The following is a 19313-nucleotide window of genomic DNA, read 5'->3' as shown; positions in this document are numbered from 1 at the left end:
TCTAGACTAGAATTTTTCAAGCCAAGTGGTATCCTTTTACAGTCCTTTTGACTCTTAAATCTCGTGATCTCGGAGACTTTTACAACGCTTAAAGATTTGGGGATTTCTTGTGTTCTTCGGAACGACCAAGCACATCGTGTACATATTTTTACACATTAATTCAACTAGCAGGTAAGTCATGCTCGTGGTCAGAGACGGCCGTATAGTTCGGCTAGTGCGCACGGCTCTTGGCAAGCTGAGGATCGCCGTCCACAGGCCCTGAAACTGGACTACACTATTGATCTCACACCAGATACTCGGGGTTGCATCATGGCCACAATAGCTGGGCCGCCTTTGGCCAAATTTATCAGACTGGCACCCTCAGTCTATCTCCAAGACCCGCTCAACCCAAGCGAAAAGTCGGATCGACCAGTGATATTCATTGCTTTTTGGATGAATGCACCCGCGCGCGCACTAGCAAAATATGTGGTCGAGTACAGACAGCTAGTACCATCAGCACGAATTGTCATCGTCAGAAGCTCATCAAGTGACTTCATCTGGCGCCTGAGGGCCCAGACCCGGAGAGCCCGCGTCGCCCCAGCCGTGGAAGCAATGCGCGGCCTAGTGACCCCTGAGAATCCAGTATTTGTACACTTCTTCTCGAATGGAGGCATGTCCAGCACAACACACCTATTACAAGCCTGGAAGAATGCGACAGGGTCCCCATTGCCCATCTCCGCAATGGTCATAGATAGCGCACCGGGCAGTCCGAGCCTACGGGCTGGACTCAAGGCTTTCTCTTTTGCGCTTCCACGGATGTGGATCTTGCGCCTGCTTGGCAAAAGCTTGCTTATTGCTTTCTTGGTCCTCTTCAAGTTGATCCATTCTTTTCCTATGTTTTCGGATCCTATCTCCCTTGCCCGGAAGCTCATCAATGATACATCTTTGGTGCGAGCGGCTAACCCGGACGGGACTCTCAGTCGTTGCTATATCTACTCAGATACGGATGAGTTGGTGAACTGGCGCGATGTGGAATCTCATGCGGTAAACGCCGAGGCTGAGGGTTGGGCGGTGCGCCGTGAACTGTTTAAGAACTCCCCTCATGTTGCACATATGAGAGCCGAGCCGGATCGGTATTGGGACATTGTTCGAGAGTACTTGGGAGATTTGGTGTCGGCGTGATGACCATCTTTTGCCTTTCGATTTTGCTTTGCCCTAAGAGGAAGGACTACATTGTACATGATATACATCATGCTGTACGACAATCATGCACATGCACCATCTGCTTGCCTCCATACATACATATTTTTCCCCTTCTTCGAGTGTTCAGCCCGTGGTTATATATGAAGGAACAGGAATTTACTTCCATCGAACCTTTCAAGGTCAATTGACTTCTAGCTTTAACCACAGCAAATTTTTGCAATTCCATGGTCATTGGGTTGAATCACTATGACTGATACCTCAAGATCACCCGGGCATATGCCGATTTGTTAGTGCCAAAGGGCCGAAAGGCCGGAGCCAAGTTCCGCAGCTCCCGTCTGAACTTCATCAACCATTGCGATATAGGAATACAAGACGACGACACCCCTGCATCATTAATTTGGTGCTCGTTTTAAGTGTCCGCAGCTTGATTTGTTCCAGTATTCTTCCGTTTCAATCATCATTTTTCACTTGTTTTGTTGCTTGTGCCTGATATTGTGCAGGCCATTACAAGATAAACATCGTCAAAGTAGGCTTTGGCGCACTTCGATGACCCAATGTTATTCTGACCCAGCAAGATAGATCATCCGACTATCACATCATTCTTGAGGACTTTGCTTCGGTATACTGTTCTTGACTAAACGCAACGATGTTCCAACACCAATCCCACGAGCCGAGCTTCCTCCATTCCAAGGCAGAGAAGGACTCCCGCTTCGCTCTTCCGGGATTCAACCGGCCACTGGATTTTGCTCCGATGGAGAAAAATGTCTACGGTGTCGAAAGCCGGAGTATGTTTCCATCTGCGTTGGATGATAGAGACATCCAAGCAGGATACGTGGAGTAAGTGCAGAGTTGCCACGACACAAGAGGAGCTCAATGCTGAAAATCCTCATAGCCTGCCCGTCTTGACGCTCCGTGAGATGAGTATGGTGGAGGTCATGGAGGACCTGACCGATATTCCTGAGTGGTGGAAAAAGGTCAGTTGTCCTCAATACAGCCGATCCTGATCATTCTGCTAAGATTGCTTCAGGTCTTTGAGCCCGCCACACAAGAGAAGTGGAAAAAGGATGCTCTGAACAGTGGCAAAGACATTACGCTCAACATGGCTGAATGGATTATTGACGAGCTTCAATTCAAAGCCATGATCTACGAGACTACAGGTATAGTCGCCCTGTACAACGGCGATGTCACTAAGTCCGACACAAACATGCCTGAGGGGCTCTATGACGAGATGAGAGACAAGTTCTCCTTGCTAGAATACGATATGAAAGCAATGCAGTACTTCCATCCAGGAAGCCTAAACCTAGAGCGTGACCTCATTTCCATGGCCTTGTACCCGCTCCTTTACGGCAGAACCCGCATTCTCACCGACAGGATCATTGGGCTCGAAGATGCCCTCAGATACGCCGGCCAAGGCGAAGTGATCCCAGTCCCAAAAGAGACTGGAATAACCAGAGAAGACATTGCCTTCCGTGTCTTGTCCCGGGCAGATATCAAGGTTCGGCCCTACAGCCGGAAATTTCAGATCCTGCCTTCAGACTGGGAACTCGGCGATGATGGACAATGGCGCATAGCCTCATACATCAACAACCTGCACCCAGTCAAACACCAGCCCATCTACAAGCTCCTCGAGAAGATTTTCAATCTCATCGTCCCGCAATGGAACGCAACTTTGACTCCCCTCAAGGATATGCTCCATTCCCGTTCCCGAATCGAATACCACAAGGCGGAGTATTACCCAGTGCCGAAGGAGGTCGCTGCCCAGGCACCGCAGATGCATCCAAGAGAGGCGCCGAGTGAATTCATCGAGCGCAACGAAAGGTGGAGAATGGAGAACTACCGTGCCATCCAACCCGACGCCACAAAGTTCATCCCCTGGGCCGTTCCACCCTGGTTGATGGACAAACTGCCCGAGGACCTTCCCAGCGCCGTCCGGATTGAACGAGGTGTCGATATCAACAAGGACTACAAGGATCGTGGCTTACAGGTGATCACACGTATATTAGGCGTTGATCTAACACCGGATAATCCGACTTTCGAGACAGACTGGCATGTCGAAGGCACGATGGTGAGTTCAAAAGCTCCAATGACACCCACAGTACTTTATAATGATAAACAAATCAGAACGAGCACATCTGCGCCGCGGCATTCATACCATACGCCCACGAAAACGTCGTCAGTCCGAACATGATATTCCGCAACATGGTAGAAACCCAGCCGCTCGCAGAAGTCGAGCACGACCCAAACGACTTCATCTGGCTGCAGCAAGTCTTTGGTTTGGTAAACGGCGAGCCGGCCATTCAATACCCAGGGTCGACTCGCGCCAATGTAGGCCGAGTGGTCATGTACCCGAGCACTCTAGAACACAAGTTCACGCGCTTCGAGTTGAAGGACAGGACTAAGCCTGGGTACACGCGCGCCCTCGTGTTTTTCCTTGTCGATCCTAATATCCGTATCATCTCTACGGCCAATATCGCGCCCCAGCGTTTTGATTGGACCAAGGAGATTCCGCCTGGGATGGGGGTTAAGGAAGGTTTGCAAAAACTGGCGCTTGATAATATAGATGAAAAGGGTGATATGCCGATGAGTCTGCGTGAGGCTTTGGATATGAGGATAAAGGTTTTGGAGGACGTCGCGGAATTTACTCGCTATCAGCATGTGGCTTTTGAGTCGAATGTGTTGATGCTCTAATGTGGTGTTTCGTTTTCTGTTTTATCTTTTGCCTCCAGTGGGTTTTTAAATTGAAAATTTGTTTTTGTCAGGATTATTGCCAACCTATTTCTGTCGATCCAAGGTGCTGTGGTTGAAGCGCCAGCTACGTGCTACAGAAAAGAATAATCAGGTAAAGATGATATTAAATCGCCGCGCTATGCCATTCATTCGTAAGACCAAGTATGCACATGTCCCATTTTTGATTATCCCAAACTCCAATCGACCCAAATCCAAGTCCAGAGCTTAACGTCCCATCGTCTCAGGGAACTCATCATCAAGCTTCAGACGAGCCGTAACGTTCATACTCATCAGTTCTTGAATGAGAAGTTTGGCGGCATAGGGGATAACCATCTTCACAACGGAACGAGACGACTTGCACCCAGGACACCAGTTCAAGTAGCCCATGAAACCACACTTTTCACAGATATCCACCTCGTGGCGATCAGACGAAATCATCAGACGCTCCAGCAGCAGCTGACTAGTACCGTAGGCAATCAAACAATCGCGTTCCATCTCACCGAGACGTAGACCTCCATTACGCGAACGACCCTCGGTAGGCTGGCGGGTGAGAGTAGCAGTGGGACCCTTGGCACGGGAGTGCATCTTATCTTGAACCATGTGCTTCAGTTTCTGGTAGTAGATGGGACCGGTGAAGACATAGAAAGGCAGAGGTTCACCGGTGATACCGGAAGTGAGATAGTCCTTGCCTCCATAGCTGAAACCTTTGTCGATCAGGATCTGGGACATCTCTTGGACAGGGCTGCCGCCGAAACAGGTACCGTAGCCGTGTTGGCCTGACAGAACACCTGCTTTACCAGCTACCAGCTCCAGCATCTTTCCGACTGTCATTCGAGAGGGGAAACCGTGGGGGTTCATGATAATGTCAGGGTTGATGCCTTGGTCGGAGAAGGGCATATCCGCCTGGTCTGCAATAATTCCAACAACACCCTTCTGTCCGTGACGGGAAGAGAACTTATCGCCGACCTCGGGGCGACGGGTTTGCCGGGTCAGGACCTTAATGAGTTGCGTCTCGCCTTCAGTGGCAGATACCAGGACCTTGTCTATGTAGGAAGGATCCGGCAGCTTGTAATTCATGGGTGCCTCAAGAACATCTCCACCACCAATGTCGGGGCCGCTGAATCCCAAGGAATTCTGTACCCTGGGTGTGACCTTGTTGATGTAGGTTTCGCCGTTGTTGACCATTTCGCCAACTGCAGCAAGGCCATCAGACTCGAGAAGCGCGTGCTTGCGGATTGGAGCGCCATTCTCGAACGTCGGTGCTCTAAGGGAATCCTTCGCTCCGTTGGGGTAACTCTTCAGTGTCGTGACGTACTTGCGGAAAACCTGGCAACGTCCAAAGCCACGGTCCACGGATCCCTTGTTCAGGACCAGAGCATCCTCAATATCGTAGCCGGAGTAACTCATCACGGCAACAGTCGCGTTCTGACCCGCAGGCAGTTGGTCGTATTTCGTCAGCTCAATGGTTCGTGATTTAACCATTGGCTTTTGTGGGTAGACCATGAGGTAAAGGATGGAATCAATTCGCTGGAACTGATTGGAAGCAATGGCGCCAATGGCTTGCTTACCCATGGCACATTGGTAGGTGTTACGCGGGGACTGGTTGTGGTGAGGATAGGGAATCAAGCCAGCAACAGCTCCAAGCACTGTGAACGGTTCAATCTCAAGATGAGTGTGCGTATTCGTGATATCCTTCTCGTAAATGGCGATGTAGGAGTCGTTCTCCTCGTTGACGTCGAGGTATTCAACGAGCCCTTGAGCAAGGAAGTCGTCGAACTCCATTTTTCCGTCACGCAGCTTCTCGAGATGCTGAACACCGACAAGAGGTTTGCCATTTTCCACGACGATAAGAGGTCTGCAGATACGCCCATCATCGGTCGCGACATGAACGGCTCGCTGGTGGTGATTGATGTAAATGCTGACAAATTCGGAAACCCGGCCCATGCGGCGCAGTCTTCGGAGGCATTGAGGAAGGACTTGGGACGTCTGGTCAAACCAGTCGGTGTACCGTTGATAGAAATTGTGTAAGCACCCCGAGCATAGAGCTGTTGCCCACCGACACTCGATATGTCTTCGACGCCGAGCATGAATATCAAGTTCCGCACCGGTCCCTCTTCGTCGTTGGTCGTGATATGCGTCATGAGGGCCAAGTTCTTGACCAAACCACATGCCTCACCTTCGGGTGTATCCGCAGGGCACAGCATGCCGAACTGGGAGGGTTGCAAGGCACGAGGACCACTGACTTTACGGGTCTTTTCGAACTGACTGCTAATACGAGTCATCATACCGAGAGCTGCAATATAACTCAATCGGCTGAGAACGTGAGTGACACCAGCACGCTCCATGCGGAAACGCTTCAAGCTCCAGTTTCCTGTCGAGATGGCTCGGTTCATACCCTGGGTGATATGATTTCCATGCATAGTCACGATAGTCCAAGCATCGAACTGCTCGGCCCGATTGCGTTTGTTTAGGACTTTGTCGATGTTCATCTTGATATCGAAACAGAATTTCTTGAACAGATCTTCAAAAAGAAGGGCCAGCATCTGACCCGCCAGCTCCAGCCGTTTGTTTCCAAGGTAATCACGGTCATCCACCAGGGCCGGGTCACTCTTTGCCATCAAAACGCGACGAGCCATGTGAGCAACGTAGATAGCCTTGGGCCGGAAGTTCATGTCTTTGACCTCAATGTGAGAAATGATGACAGATGCAATGGCTTCAACTGCCTCTTGCACGTGAGTCTTGCGATAAGCGGCTTGTTTTCGGTTGATCTTGATACGACAGCCGATCCAATCAAGGGCTTGTTGTTGAGTGTAAACATCGACGTTGATGGCCTCTTCGAAATTTATAGCAAAATCATCTTGATACAGAGCATCGTCTCCAGTAACCATTTGCATCATTTCCTTGTCGGTGTGGATGCCCATGGCCTTGAGCAAAATGACGATCGGGATGTCTTCATTGAGCACGTTGTGCTTGACGTAGAGTCTGCCTTTTTTGGAGACAATGTAACTCTTGGATTTACGCTCGTTGGAGGAACTGTGGATGTTAGTGATGGCAGAACAAGAAAGGGTTGGACGTGGGCATACCTGGTAACTGAGGCCTGGACGATATCTTTCTTTGGGTCGGTTTCGACGATAATTCTGTTCTTGCTCAATTGTTCTTGTACAAGAATGACCTTTTCTGTTCCATTGACCACAAAGTAACCACCGGGGTCAAGTGGACATTCATTGAGGACGCTCATCTGAGCAGGCGTTTTATTCGACAGCACACACTTAGAACTGCGTAGCATCATCGGAATTCTTCCGATGGGGACTGCTCGTCGGATAACCCTTTGCCGTCCACGGACATACTCAAAGTCAACAAGAATGGGCGCGGCGTATGTAGTGTCTCGTAGTCTGCACTCTTGCGGCGTGATTGTCGATTCGAAATCAAGCCCACCATCGCCTTGCTCGTCGGCTCGTCGAGGTGAGGCAACGTAGATATCGGTAAACTTGATGTAGAAGTTGTGGTCCACGTCGCTTCGGATCGTGGAGCTCGACTCGACAATTTTCTTCATTTGCACCTCCACGAAGTAATTATAAGAGTCAATGTGCTGCTTTACCAGCCCTTTGACCTTCAGGAATGCTGGCAGCAGGTTCCATTTGTCCCTGGCCGTATCGATCGGGTCTGTAAGTCCCTTATTGTAGTAAAATGGTTCCAAGAGCGCATCGAATGGATCCCTGGCCTTGAAATTCGAAGCCGGCTCAACCTTTCTGGGCACGGCATGCTCGTGAGGCTGAGGAACAGGGTTGGACTGGGACGGGCGCTTGCTTTTTGTGGAGTCAGTGGCGGGTTGGTTTCCGGCCTGGAAAATAGCAGAGCAGTCAGTATAATCATCTGAAGTATGGGACTTGCGATTGGAAAAAAGTTTTGTTACCTCTGAAGGACGTCGCCCTCGACTAGCCGCAGAGGGCTGTGGCCTCTTGCGCGGGGGCATTTTGGCTAGACAGCTGAGGTACAGAGATATCGACCAAAAAGGATATCCCAATTAAGCTACTCAGTCGTCCAAAAGGAAGCTCGCAAGATGGATTCTCATGGAGGGGAAAGATTTGAGTAATTTGGAGATGGCTTAATAAGCTGCGGGCCGGGTGGAGCTGATAATGGCCTGAGGCATAAATCGATAACAGATATCCTTTAGCTGTTTCAAAATATCTTTTCTTCTCGGTGTTATAGCCAGAAGGATAATAATTAGCTATAGAATTGCTGCCAGGAGTCGGGATAATTTCATGATGTAGCCCTGGAGACATATTGGGCTTATCACTCTGCGATGTCTAACATACATACCTTGCATCGATAACCGTGCAGTTGGCTTTCCAAGGTCACTACTCCGTATGTAAAACCAAAATAGTCATTGGAGTTTCTGATATATCTGTTAGTTTGGCTGAAGTTGAGGCTCTCCTACCTTTCTTTTTGAAAAAAAAAAAGGGGGATATAGCTGGAGTTCTGGAAGTCTTTTGTGCGGCGAGAAGGCACGGGAATTGACTGTCTTTGGTATATATATCGGGCCGACCTCATTACACCATTCCCTAATGAAAATAAAAAACAGTAGATCCAAAGGGAGAGACGTACTCTTCAAGTTATCGAATACTTAACCCATGTAAATTCATAGTTGAGTATATCTCATTATCAAGTAGGCGTACAAGACCGAAGGATCGGAGCATACTAGCCTTAACTCTGAGGCAGTAAGAGTCTCAGAGGAATCGAAGAATCAGGGTTTGAGCTAATCACTAGATATAAACTGATTTGAAGAATAATTTATACTAGTACCAACGTTTCAGAACGTATTGAGTACTCCGTACATGGTTGGATTTATGAGACCTTGCCAGGTTGTTGAGGATTTGTCCATTGACATGGTAGTACATTTAGTGGGTCTTTGCGCATGCAGGCCACCCCGGACATTTATGCCTGCACGGACAAATTATTGATCAGAGTTGACTTGTTTCTGCTCGAGGGAGACGGTCTACAACAGTACTTTGTATAGAGAATAACACCAGCTACTACGCAGTGAAGAGGCGGTCACGTATATGACAACGTGGAAAAGAGGGTTCCCACCGCATATACCACGCGCAAGGCATTCCGTTCACAGAGTACTAGGACTATTATTAGTAGCCATGGTTCCACTGCTTGTGGCATATGATTTATCGAATATCGAGAAAACTCGGTCCTTCATGTACGATGTATTACAATTTGATGTCTGTGGCGAAATAGTTTTGACCGCAACTTTGAAATTGCCACCCTTTACTTTACAGACACAGACTGCACCGCAATATTGCCTTTTCCGGAGGAATTCCCATTTCTGATCGAATGCACGGATCTATCAACGCAATGAGTGGTCCAATGTATCGGTCGTAGTACTTGAAGATGGTACTGATCGCTGTAGCAAAAGCAATTTAGAAAGTATGCAATGCCATCCACACGTGGTTGGTAAGACAGGGGTCATCTTTTCCACCCGGTATGTACAATGTACTGCGTAAAGTTTCCTCTGAGGAAACCAAACGAAAGCATTAGCAATGCTATCGGCCAGGTATATCTGTTATCAATAGCCTAGAAGGCCCATTGTAAGGCTTTTTGCCGCAGGGGTTGGACGGAGGGGGCGGAGACCACTCTCTACCTAGGGAGTTTCAGATATTATTGGCCAATGTACCTTTTTTTGGGGCAGATTCATAATGCCTTCTAGTAAGTCCAATTTACGAATGACCTCGGATTGTGATTCGTGATTCTAAAACTGAGGCAGCCAGTCAATTTTGGAGGCGTAAATCAGGCGTTGGGCATAAAGAAAGTACTAATTAAAAATTGGTTCAATTTTGGGCGTCAACAAGTGGGTTTTGAGTCTTATCGTGATTATAGTCATTATTGGATCCCAAGACCATACCTCTGTAAGTAGCTAGCGCACTAGTTCGTGCACAGTTGGGGTTCGATGTACCGATGCACTACAACATACGGAGTACCACTTGGAGACTTCCCAGGTCAAAATTCAGCACAGACCGTAGCGAGTTCTCAGCTCAGATCGAAAATCATAATAATTGTTCTAAACAGATGGTTCATCGATGGATAGAGGGGAAAAAGTGGCCCATCATTGGCGATCCCCCTCCGATGTGAATAAATAATAAGGATGACCGGGGTTCGGAGGATCCCCGCCCCATTGGTATGCTTGTTATTTGGTGGATCAGGGGCTCCAAGCGACACAGATCAGCGCTGGTGGCACTTACACCGCTTGTCCTGACGTTGAGCCCTCATGCAGATGATAGTATGGGGAAGTTAGAAGTCAAAAGATTTGAAGATGTATTGGAGAAATTCCAGAAGCATAAAAGAAAGAAAAAGGCTCCATAAGTTTAAAAAGAGATAGCAGACCCGTGGAACCAGAACAAAGGAAAGGAAAATCATCCATGGGTGAGGAGCTTGTCGCGAACCGTTTTTCATTGAGCCCCTTTTTTTTTTCTCTTTTATTTTGATATAAGGGATATGATCTCGAATACAATATATCTCTTTCAACAGTAATTTCAAATCCAGGATTCAGGTACAGGCGCCTAATCACCCTAGAGGGCGATCCGCTGTCACATCTTCGGGCACTTCGGTCATTTCAGTCTCCACAAGTGGCTGTTAAGAGGGGGGCCAAATGCACCTGCAGCTGCCACGCTTTGTCGACCAGCGCATTGAACCCCCTTACCGGAGTCCTAGCACAATGGTTCTCTCGTGTATAGCCCAGGTTGTTCCCAGTCCACCATGGAATTGACCATTCGTAGCGTCTTCAAGGCCTGGCGGGAGCTATAGCCCATTGACTACCCCAGGCTCTTCCCGGGACAGATGCGCCCAAGTTGTACAGACAACGGAGGCTCTCCAATCAATAGAACCCGATCAATGTCCGAATAATTGCTGGCCGATCATCTGCTGTGGCCGTCTCAAGTTGTTTTCGGCAAGATACCGTAGTAGAGAAGTATACATAACGTGTATTGTTTTGGCACACCCGAAGAGAGCGTGGAAGCATGGATTCATTCATATTATATAAGGAGAATACACAACATACATATGTAAATAATGTAAGATTGAAAGATCAAAAGATCAACTGCCCCCCCGAACTCTCGATAAAAAAACAAAAAAGGAAAACAAAAATACAGAAACAAATTGAAAAAAAAAAGAAAAAAAGGAAAAAAAAGCGCGAGCACAGTCATCTCCTAAAAAGGATCTCCCCGCTCTGATCTGGACTCCCAGCCATTTTCTTCCCCCCTCTTCCTCTTCTTCCCTTTTTCTTCCTTTGCAACTCCATTTTTGTACAACAGTTTTGTATCGTTCGTTTGGGTCATTGTTAGGTTGTATTTCCTCGCGCGACACGCTCATTTCGTCCGCGCCTCGATCCCTCGGTGTTCGCTAAGTCGGAGCGGTAAGAGGAGCTTTATCCCACTCTGCAACTCCCTGCTGATCTCCGCATCGTCAGGTACACACGATATTTTCTGTCAAAATTGTCCATAGATGACTTGCGCAGCTTGAAATCATATAGCACTTCTCCCATCAACCGGATTTGACTCCTCTCGAGGCGTTCATTGTGTGAGTTAGGCCCTTTTGCGAGCGCAGATCGTCTCCGCCTGGTCAACCCCTCAGCCCCTCTCTCGATTTCCCCTTGCTTGAAACGCCGACGACACACACACCGCCAGCCCACCCTTTCCTCCCATTCGGATATTCTTCGGCCAGCAGAAGACGTCGCGTCACAATATCTGGGGCTGGTCGTAATTGCTTCCCCGGAGAAGCTCCCCCTAAAAACCCGTTTTTGGCGTCAACAAATCCCTATATTTGCTGACCGGGCGTCGTTTTTGGCATATAGTTGAACAATTCGGCCTGCCCACGATGGCCTTCAAGCACGGGCTGAGCGAACGCCTCGACGAGCTGCGATTCCCATCCCCACGATCCCCGCCCTCGGAATCTGCGTTCCCTGGGTACACTTCTCTTTCCCCGGGTCATTCGAACTTTGGATCGGGATTCTCGTCTCGCCCAGCTGGTGATGTGCGAGCAAACCTGCAACGTCGGTTTACAACCGATTCGAGCAAGTTCTCGTCATGGAATTATTTGAATCCAAGCTCGGGATCTGGCTCGAGCTCTGGCTCTCAAGATCCGGTGGATTTGTTGTCTTCGGTAAGATCATAATTTCTTTTTAAGTTAGCAATTGTCCCTATGCATTGAGCCTACGTACCTTTCTCCGCTTCCATTGAATGTTCGTGGGTGATGAGCGTGGTTGCTTGAAATGGTGTCCCGGTTGTCCAGCCTCTGCAAGATCCTTTAAAATTACAGTGGTCTCTGAAGGTTCAATCAGCTTCTGCCATATCACGTTTACGTGCGTGCAGCTTGAATTTGACGAACCTGTCACCATTCATCCACCGCCATTCATCTCCCACCATTCATCTCCCACCATTCAACAACCGCTATTCATCCACCGTTATTTATCATTCTTATCTCCCTCATTTAATTGCCCTATTGTTCTATATTCATCCACCCCCTCCTATTCTTCATCGATCAAGCGATTCCACGAAGTGCGATTGACGCCTATTGGTGGTTCAAATCCGCCTATTCTGAGCCTATTCAGACTTCAAATCGACTCTTGCCTGCTAGGCTGCAATCCCATCCGGGTTGGTATAAAAACCACAGCTTGGCACTCCCCCTTTGCTTCTTCTTCTTTTATTTGCTGCTTCACAAGTTCAGTTCCCCGTTCCCCGTTTCCCGTTCCCCGTCTGCATATCTTCGGATTCGAACAAGTTCTTTGCCTGTGCTATTTCCCGTCTATTTGCCGTCTATTACCCGTTACATTCCCGTTACATTCCCGTTTCTTCTCGACTCTACATCGTTCGGTTGGTGTTCCTCGTGCAAGTGATTGTTCTGTGGGGTCCCTATGAAGATATCTGTTTTTGTTTTATGCCTTTCAAGTTTCTTCCTGGAGGTCTTTTGTGCAATTCTTGACAAGTCTTGTCGAACAAGTTGTTAAGACTTCACTTCTCTCACTTCGTTCAAACTGATATCTTTCCCAAACTTCCCCCCTTTTAAACAACTTCATTAGCATCATTCTGGGAATCACATCTGACCTGTTCAACAGTTTGAGAAAAAGAGACAACATATCGAGTACATGCGTGAACAGAAGCGCCGTTTCGAAGAGGACATGAAAATCCTGGATCTTCAGCACGCTCGTGAGAAATTGGAGATGGACCAGCTCGCGCGCGACTTGGCCCAGGCTGGCATCTCTGGCCCAGTTAGTGAGCCAACCACCCCGCCTGAATACCGTGATACTACTGTGTCGAGTGCATTTGGTCGCCCTGCTCGTTTCTCCACCTCGAGTGTGACCTCTTCGCCCGGCTTTTTCAATGCCTTTGCTCCTTCGACCTTGACTTCACCCCAGGCTGTTTCCCAGCCCGCTCAGCCGTCGATTGACCGATTTGCTGGACACTCTGTTCCTGGTTCACGCCGAAACTCCGAGAAGGACGACTTCCTTGCTGATCCTACCTCTTCCCTTCCGATCGGGCCCATCGTGAGTGGAAACCAATGTTTCGGTTCGTGTCATCAAGGGCATAGCTAATGTTTACTTAGTGCTGCCCACCGATATTCGCTGCCCTCCGGCAACCCGAATGGCCAGTCTCATCGGTCCAGCATCTCCGGTTTGAATGGATCACGCCTTGACACCTTCAATGTGCCCAAGTATCTTTTCCCCAGCGACGAAGACAAGCCCCGTAGCCATCTGAGAGAGCTGGAACGCCTGTCGACTCCTGATATCAAAAGTTACATCAAGTTGACCGAGCCTGACGACAAGTTTCCGACGCTGTCCCGTCGTGGTGACTCCAACATGGTAAGTTTCCCACGATTGAACACACAACATCCTGAAACCTAATCATCTGATTAGTTGTCGGCAAACCCTGATGCCCACGATCTCGCCAACCCTCGTGCACCAGGCTCCGAGAATTATTCCAACCACAGCCGGCACCGGTCGTCTCACCAGAGTATGCCGCAGAATATCCATAACTTTGGGCGCTTGGAGCAGCTGGGAAGCCAGAACAATGATGATCACAGCAACTCTGTCCACACATCACGCCACGGTGCTCGTCGTTCCATGGGAAGCCAGATTACCTTCCATGACGACCACCACGATGACCGCCACGATGAGGTAGCAACTCCTGTTGCCTCGAGCCGGCCCAATGCTTTGCAGTCATCATACTCCACCAATGATCTGCCTACGGTTAAGGGAAATGGAGCTGGCAACGCTATTACTCCCCCCAAGACTCACAATGAGCATATGCATCACCACAATACGAGCATGGGACGCATTCCCCAGAGTGGTGTGAACAGCCAGGTTAAGGCCGAGTTCGATGAAACGGAGTTCTATGGTAATCAATCGACTTTACACGCCAGCGCTCCAGCTTTCGGGCCTCAGCTCGCTTCGGCTGCATCTACCACCCATGTTCCTGGTTCGGTTGTTCAAATGGGTTTGCCATTGCAAGTCCCTGCGGTTCCTGGCTTCAATTATGGAATCCAGCCATATGTCGGCCAAGCAGCCCCGGTCAACGCTCATATGCAAAACTTCGCAGGAGCTCCCGCATACAACAATGCCTATACCGGCTATGGTACTGGCTTCCGGTTTACTGAACCTGCAGCCCGAGGCAACATGGCTCAGCGTCGCCAAGAGAATGATGCAACTCAGCTCACTCGTTTCGGCAACTACCCTTTGGAGCATTACAAGGGTGAGTTGTACAGCCTGTGCAAGGACCAGCACGGTTGCCGATACTTGCAGCGCAAGTTGGAGGAGCGTAATCCGGAACACGTGCAGCTGATTTTCAGCGAGACTTACATGCATGTTATTGAGCTCATGACCGGTATGAACCACACACCTTCTGCCATTTAACCCCATTGGCATTACTAACCTTTCTCCCTTGAACAGATCCATTTGGGAATTATCTATGCCAGAAGTTGCTAGAATATTCCAACGACGAACAACGCACTGCTTTGATCGACAATGCTGCGCCTGAGCTGGTCAAGATTGCCCTGAATCAGCATGGAACCCGCGCACTGCAGAAGATGATTGAATTCATCTCGACCTCGAAGCAGACTCAGACAGTCATCAATGCGTTGCAGTATCATGTTGTTGATCTGGTGCAGGACCTGAATGGCAACCACGTTATTCAGAAATGCCTCAACCGCCTCACTCCCGAGGACGCCGAGTTCATTTACGAAGCTGTCGGAGGCAATTGTGTGGTTGTTGGTACTCATCGCCATGGATGTTGTGTCCTTCAGCGTTGCATTGATCATGCTTCGGGTCATCAGAAGGCTCGTCTGATTTCGCAGATTACCTCGCACTCGTTTGCTTTGGTTCAGGATCCCTTCGGAAATTATGTTGTGCAATACATTCTGGACCTTGCGGAGCCCAGCTTCACCAACCCGCTGTGCTCTACCTTTGCAGGCAATATTCCTCAGCTGTCCAAACAGAAATTCAGCTCCAATGTGATCGAAAAGTGCCTCCGGACTGCAGATAACTACATGAAGCGTCAGATGATTGATGAATTCTTGGCGGGAAATGAGCTTGAGAAGATGTTGCGTGATTCATTTGCGAACTATGTTGTTCAGACTGCCATGGACTTCTGTGATCTTGAAACTCGCAACCGCATCGTGGAGGCCGTTCGTCCTATTCTTCCGTCTATCCGTCAGACTCCTCATGGTCGCCGTATTGCTGGCAAGATCATGGCTGCAGATACCAACGGCCGCAGTAACGGTAGCAGCGCTGCTACCAGTGGACAGGTCACCCCCAATGAGATGAGCACCACCGCGCAGGTCCCGAAGAACTTGCTGCAGAAGCCGTTCATATACCATCAGCCTGGTACTCAGAGTACTCAATCTTCGAGCTCATCCGTCGGATACAACAGCCAGGCCTATGTACCTCAATCCTCCCAGAGCTCTGCCTCCAACACTCCTTCCGGACAAAGTGACACCTCGTCCGTTTACACTGCGCCCACCCCTCAGCTGTCCACCAAGCTTGGCCCGCAGCAAATACAGAACTACTTCTGATTGGGGTTGGGACACCCACATCAGTGCTTGTCTTTCACAACCCCAGTGTACTCATAGTGAGACGATGCGACGAACTTTTCTTTTTTCTTTTCACGATTTTACGGTTACTTTTTACACTGTCATCGAACTGGGCCTACATCAACTGCACATGCCATGATCATCTATCCCATGATTTACCACACTTGCGTTTTACTGCATACGCCTTTGAAGCAATGTGCCATGATCATTGCATTTGGCCCATGTTGCATACTGCATACCTTTCATGAAGCGACCCGTGCATGATGCAGACTTCGTTGGAACTATGTTCCTCTGCTCCATTTGTTTCTCGACATCTTGTATTCCTTGTCCACCCTCTTCCCCCCTGGCTTTCCTCCCCTAATGCCTTGCATGCCTAGGTCTTGAGGGTATCTGGCAATGGTTTTGGATCGTTCCTTTGAACAATCTGGTCTATTGCCTTGATTTGAGGATTGGTTCGTCCGGCTTGGGTTGTTTTTGTTTCTTTTTCCTTTTCTCTTTATCTTTTTCGCTTCCCCATTGTGATTTTCAACTTTTATTTTTACCCATTCAACGTTGTACTTTTGCGCCTTGCTTTTTTCGAACTGCGTTTTGTGTTGTGCCTGTTCCTTCGCATTGGTTCATCGTTGCATGCAAGCTGGGCTGAGCATGGGTATTGCAAGGGCTCAGGAGCCTTTATCCATTCATCACCTTGGTTATTTTCCGGCCAGCTTGCTGCTTCTTGAGATTGATGATAGGTGCCATTTGGTCCTTGGGCCAGATCTTCGTCATGCATGATCCTGCACACACTTTTTGCATGTATTTTAGCAATGGAAAGCTGAATTAAGTTTTCATACAATCTTCTCCATTTCTAGCCCTTGTAGATTTCCATATCTTCTTGAGTTTTGTAATTCCTTTAGTTTCGTCACCAAATTTGCAGCGCGACGCGTGATCACGTGCGTCTCAAAGGAGCCGCCCTTCGGAGCTTCAGCAAGATGCCGCAAGTTGCTTTTGTCACCAATTCAGCCTGCAAGATCAGAAACAAACTGACTGGGCCGCCCATGCTACCAAAAGAGGTTGCCAGCTCATTGAGCACACAATGGCCTTGTCGTGATGTCCAGATACGGCAGCTAGCCAGTCTTTTAAGTGTGAGTTTACTATGTCGACAATAATTCTTGACATTCGCCAATCATCCTCGGAGAAAGTGGCTGACCTCCAGCGCTCTTTGAATAGCCTCACATTCCTAGTCCTCCAACATTAGTCGTCCATGGCATCTCCGCGACCTGCAAATCGACTATCCTCCGGGCCGTCCTCGCAACCGTCGAAGTGCCGCACGCGATTGTAAGGAGCTCGGAATGTATTACGGGACGGCATCTCCTGACGAAAATCCTATGGAATACACTGGGGGCACTTGGCCAGAAGGAAGAATGGGAGAAATCTGGCAAGGGAAGATGCGAGCAAGTTAGTGGCCTTGCAGTCTTGCTTGAGGAGTGCCTGGCAGCGAGGCCCGTTGACAACCAAGGCAAATTCGTGCTGGTGCTAGATGAGATCGACAGGCAAAGAGAGGCACCTAATACTCTGCTGTCAGCACTGGCACGGCTAGGCGAGATCGTGAGTCCTGGCTTTGGACGAATTTTGCTGGGTGTAGAATGTTGCAGCTAACCGGATGATTTCTAGATTCCGTCTCTCTGTGTTGTTCTGGTCCTCAGCTCGACTCCACGGCCATTGTTCCTTCAAAGCGCAGCGGTTCCGCATGTCAGCTTCCCTCCCTATACCCGTAAGGAGGCCATCCACATTATCCTCAGTTCGGATGCGCCAGCCTTGGACGGCTTGCCCGATGAAACCTCCTCGCGGATATACCCATACTTTGTCTCTACAGTCTACGACTCATTGGTTGGACCGACAGCAGGTTCCGTACTGGACTTCCGGTCCATATGTGACAGATTGTGGCCTCGGTTCGTTGCGCCTGTCGTGAATGGCGAAACGCCCCCAGGCGGAAACACCGAGTGGGACTTCTCGCGACTGCTTGTCAAAAACAGAGCCATCTTCCGACATCAGGGCGAGTCTGCACTGGTGCACCGCATTGTCCCCGACGAGACTCCTGCCAGCGCCAAACGGGGCCCGCTGGTAAAAACTGCTATGCCTTCGGCTCTCCCTTCTCTGCCATATTTCTCGACCCTGATCCTCACGTCCGCATATCTGGCCTCGCACACGCCTCAACGACTCGATACAATCTTCTTCTCCAAATTCTCCTCATCATCCCTTTCAGCCCGGAACAAGCGTGCCCACCACCGCCGGCGTTTGAAAGTCCTCTCCCAAGCCCAGGCAGAAGAGAGACGAGCTGCAAACGACGACCCGTCAACCCCCAACAAGAAAGGAAAACGAACCAAAACCCGCATCACAAAATCAACTCTCTCCTCTGCCTTTGCGACCTCCTCGGCCACCACATCCGCCATCGGAGGTGGCGCAGGCATCGCTGGCCCATCTACTATCCTCACGGCCCGTCCTTTCCCCCCTAGAACGTCTCCTGGCTATCTACCATGCGATTGACCCGAACCCCCCAGCAACCCCACTTCGGGTTGCAGCCGTCGCAGACCGTATCTACGCCGAACTCGCAACGTTGCGACGCTTGCGGCTCGTCGTGCCCGCTGCTAGCCATAGTGCTATGGCGACTAGTAGTGGGAATACCACTGCTGATGCGGGAGATAAGTGGTGTGTCAATGTCTCTGGTGACTGGATCGGTGAGCTGGCTAAGGGTATTGGTGTCGAGGTTGGCGAGTGGTTGGCTGGTGGTCTGGACTGATTCGACTTTGATTGGGGGCAAGGGAGTACTGTCGGAGTTGACTTGGTCCTTGTACTGGCGTTTTGTTCTTGCATTTGTCAACGGGAGTTCCTGACTTGGTCCTGAATTGCATACTGGTTTTACTTGTAGTTAGGTCAATTATACCCACGTTATCATTTCACTTGAGCATTGCCTATATCCGTATGCAAGTTATATACTTGAACATTGTAGATCATGGCGTAGCCACAAGGCCCACGACTATCGTGTTATCGCTTGGAGGTAATTATCTCCTGTGTACATAGGGGAGTAGAGTTGTAAGATATGTTAGGATTCGACGTCGCTAATCCTCCGGTCCACCTACCACACTTGCATGCTTGCAGCAGAAAATAATCATCATACATCATGGGTCCACTTGCTGCCTTCGAACGCCAACGCAGAATAACAACCGAGCTCAAAAGCGAATCGCCAAGAAACACCAAAGACCATGCGCAAAGTCCCCATACAAGAGAAAATGGAACGCCGAAAACATACAACCAGCGCCAAAATCCCGCCCATTCCTACCAGG

At 49.4% G+C, this 19313-nt stretch overlaps 6 protein-coding genes across 6 annotated transcripts; 5 read left to right on the top strand and 1 right to left on the bottom strand.

Annotated features, from left to right (window-relative positions):
• Positions 1–309: 309 nt before the first annotated feature.
• Positions 310–1161, top strand: N7519_010143 (TMEM53 family protein; the record flags this gene model as incomplete). Its single annotated transcript, XM_057296916.1, has 1 exon — positions 310–1161. The coding sequence occupies one exon, from the start codon at positions 310–312 to the stop codon at positions 1159–1161; it is 852 nt and encodes a 283-aa protein (XP_057144798.1).
• A 667-nt stretch (positions 1162–1828) lies between these two features.
• N7519_010142 (DUF4246 domain-containing protein) lies at positions 1829–3870 on the top strand (the record flags this gene model as incomplete). Its single annotated transcript, XM_057296915.1, has 4 exons — positions 1829–2019; positions 2075–2156; positions 2210–3247; positions 3304–3870. 4 exons carry the CDS (start codon positions 1829–1831, stop codon positions 3868–3870), a joined length of 1878 nt encoding a protein of 625 aa, XP_057144797.1.
• Positions 3871–4134: 264 nt separating this feature from the next.
• Positions 4135–7882, bottom strand: N7519_010141 (DNA-directed RNA polymerase III core subunit RET1; the record flags this gene model as incomplete). The annotated part of the gene is made up of 4 exons (XM_057296914.1): positions 4135–5764; positions 5833–6942; positions 6993–7750; positions 7823–7882. The coding sequence occupies 4 exons, from the start codon at positions 7880–7882 to the stop codon at positions 4135–4137; spliced, it is 3558 nt and encodes a 1185-aa protein (XP_057144796.1).
• Positions 7883–11127: 3245 nt separating this feature from the next.
• On the top strand, positions 11128–11465 carry N7519_010140 (uncharacterized protein; the record flags this gene model as incomplete). The annotated part of the gene is made up of 2 exons (XM_057296913.1): positions 11128–11323; positions 11413–11465. Coding segments are annotated over 2 exons (249 nt in total), but the record flags the coding sequence as incomplete, so codon positions are not given.
• A 319-nt stretch (positions 11466–11784) lies between these two features.
• On the top strand, positions 11785–15972 carry N7519_010139 (uncharacterized protein; the record flags this gene model as incomplete). Its single annotated transcript, XM_057296912.1, has 5 exons — positions 11785–12069; positions 13022–13476; positions 13510–13765; positions 13820–14786; positions 14852–15972. 5 exons carry the CDS (start codon positions 11785–11787, stop codon positions 15970–15972), a joined length of 3084 nt encoding a protein of 1027 aa, XP_057144794.1.
• A 989-nt stretch (positions 15973–16961) lies between these two features.
• Positions 16962–18769, top strand: N7519_010138 (origin of replication complex subunit 5 family protein; the record flags this gene model as incomplete). The annotated part of the gene is made up of 4 exons (XM_057296911.1): positions 16962–17114; positions 17200–17577; positions 17644–18427; positions 18486–18769. 4 exons carry the CDS (start codon positions 16962–16964, stop codon positions 18767–18769), a joined length of 1599 nt encoding a protein of 532 aa, XP_057144793.1.
• Positions 18770–19313: the final 544 nt, after the last annotated feature.

The sequence above is a fragment of the Penicillium mononematosum genome (assembly GCF_028829835.1).
Source record: "Penicillium mononematosum strain IBT 11891 chromosome Unknown utg000005l:1.0-9366267.0:1.0-9372171.0, whole genome shotgun sequence".
In the NCBI taxonomy this organism is placed as follows: Eukaryota; Fungi; Ascomycota; class Eurotiomycetes; order Eurotiales; family Aspergillaceae; genus Penicillium; species Penicillium mononematosum.
This window is presented reverse-complemented; position numbering and strand designations above follow the sequence as displayed.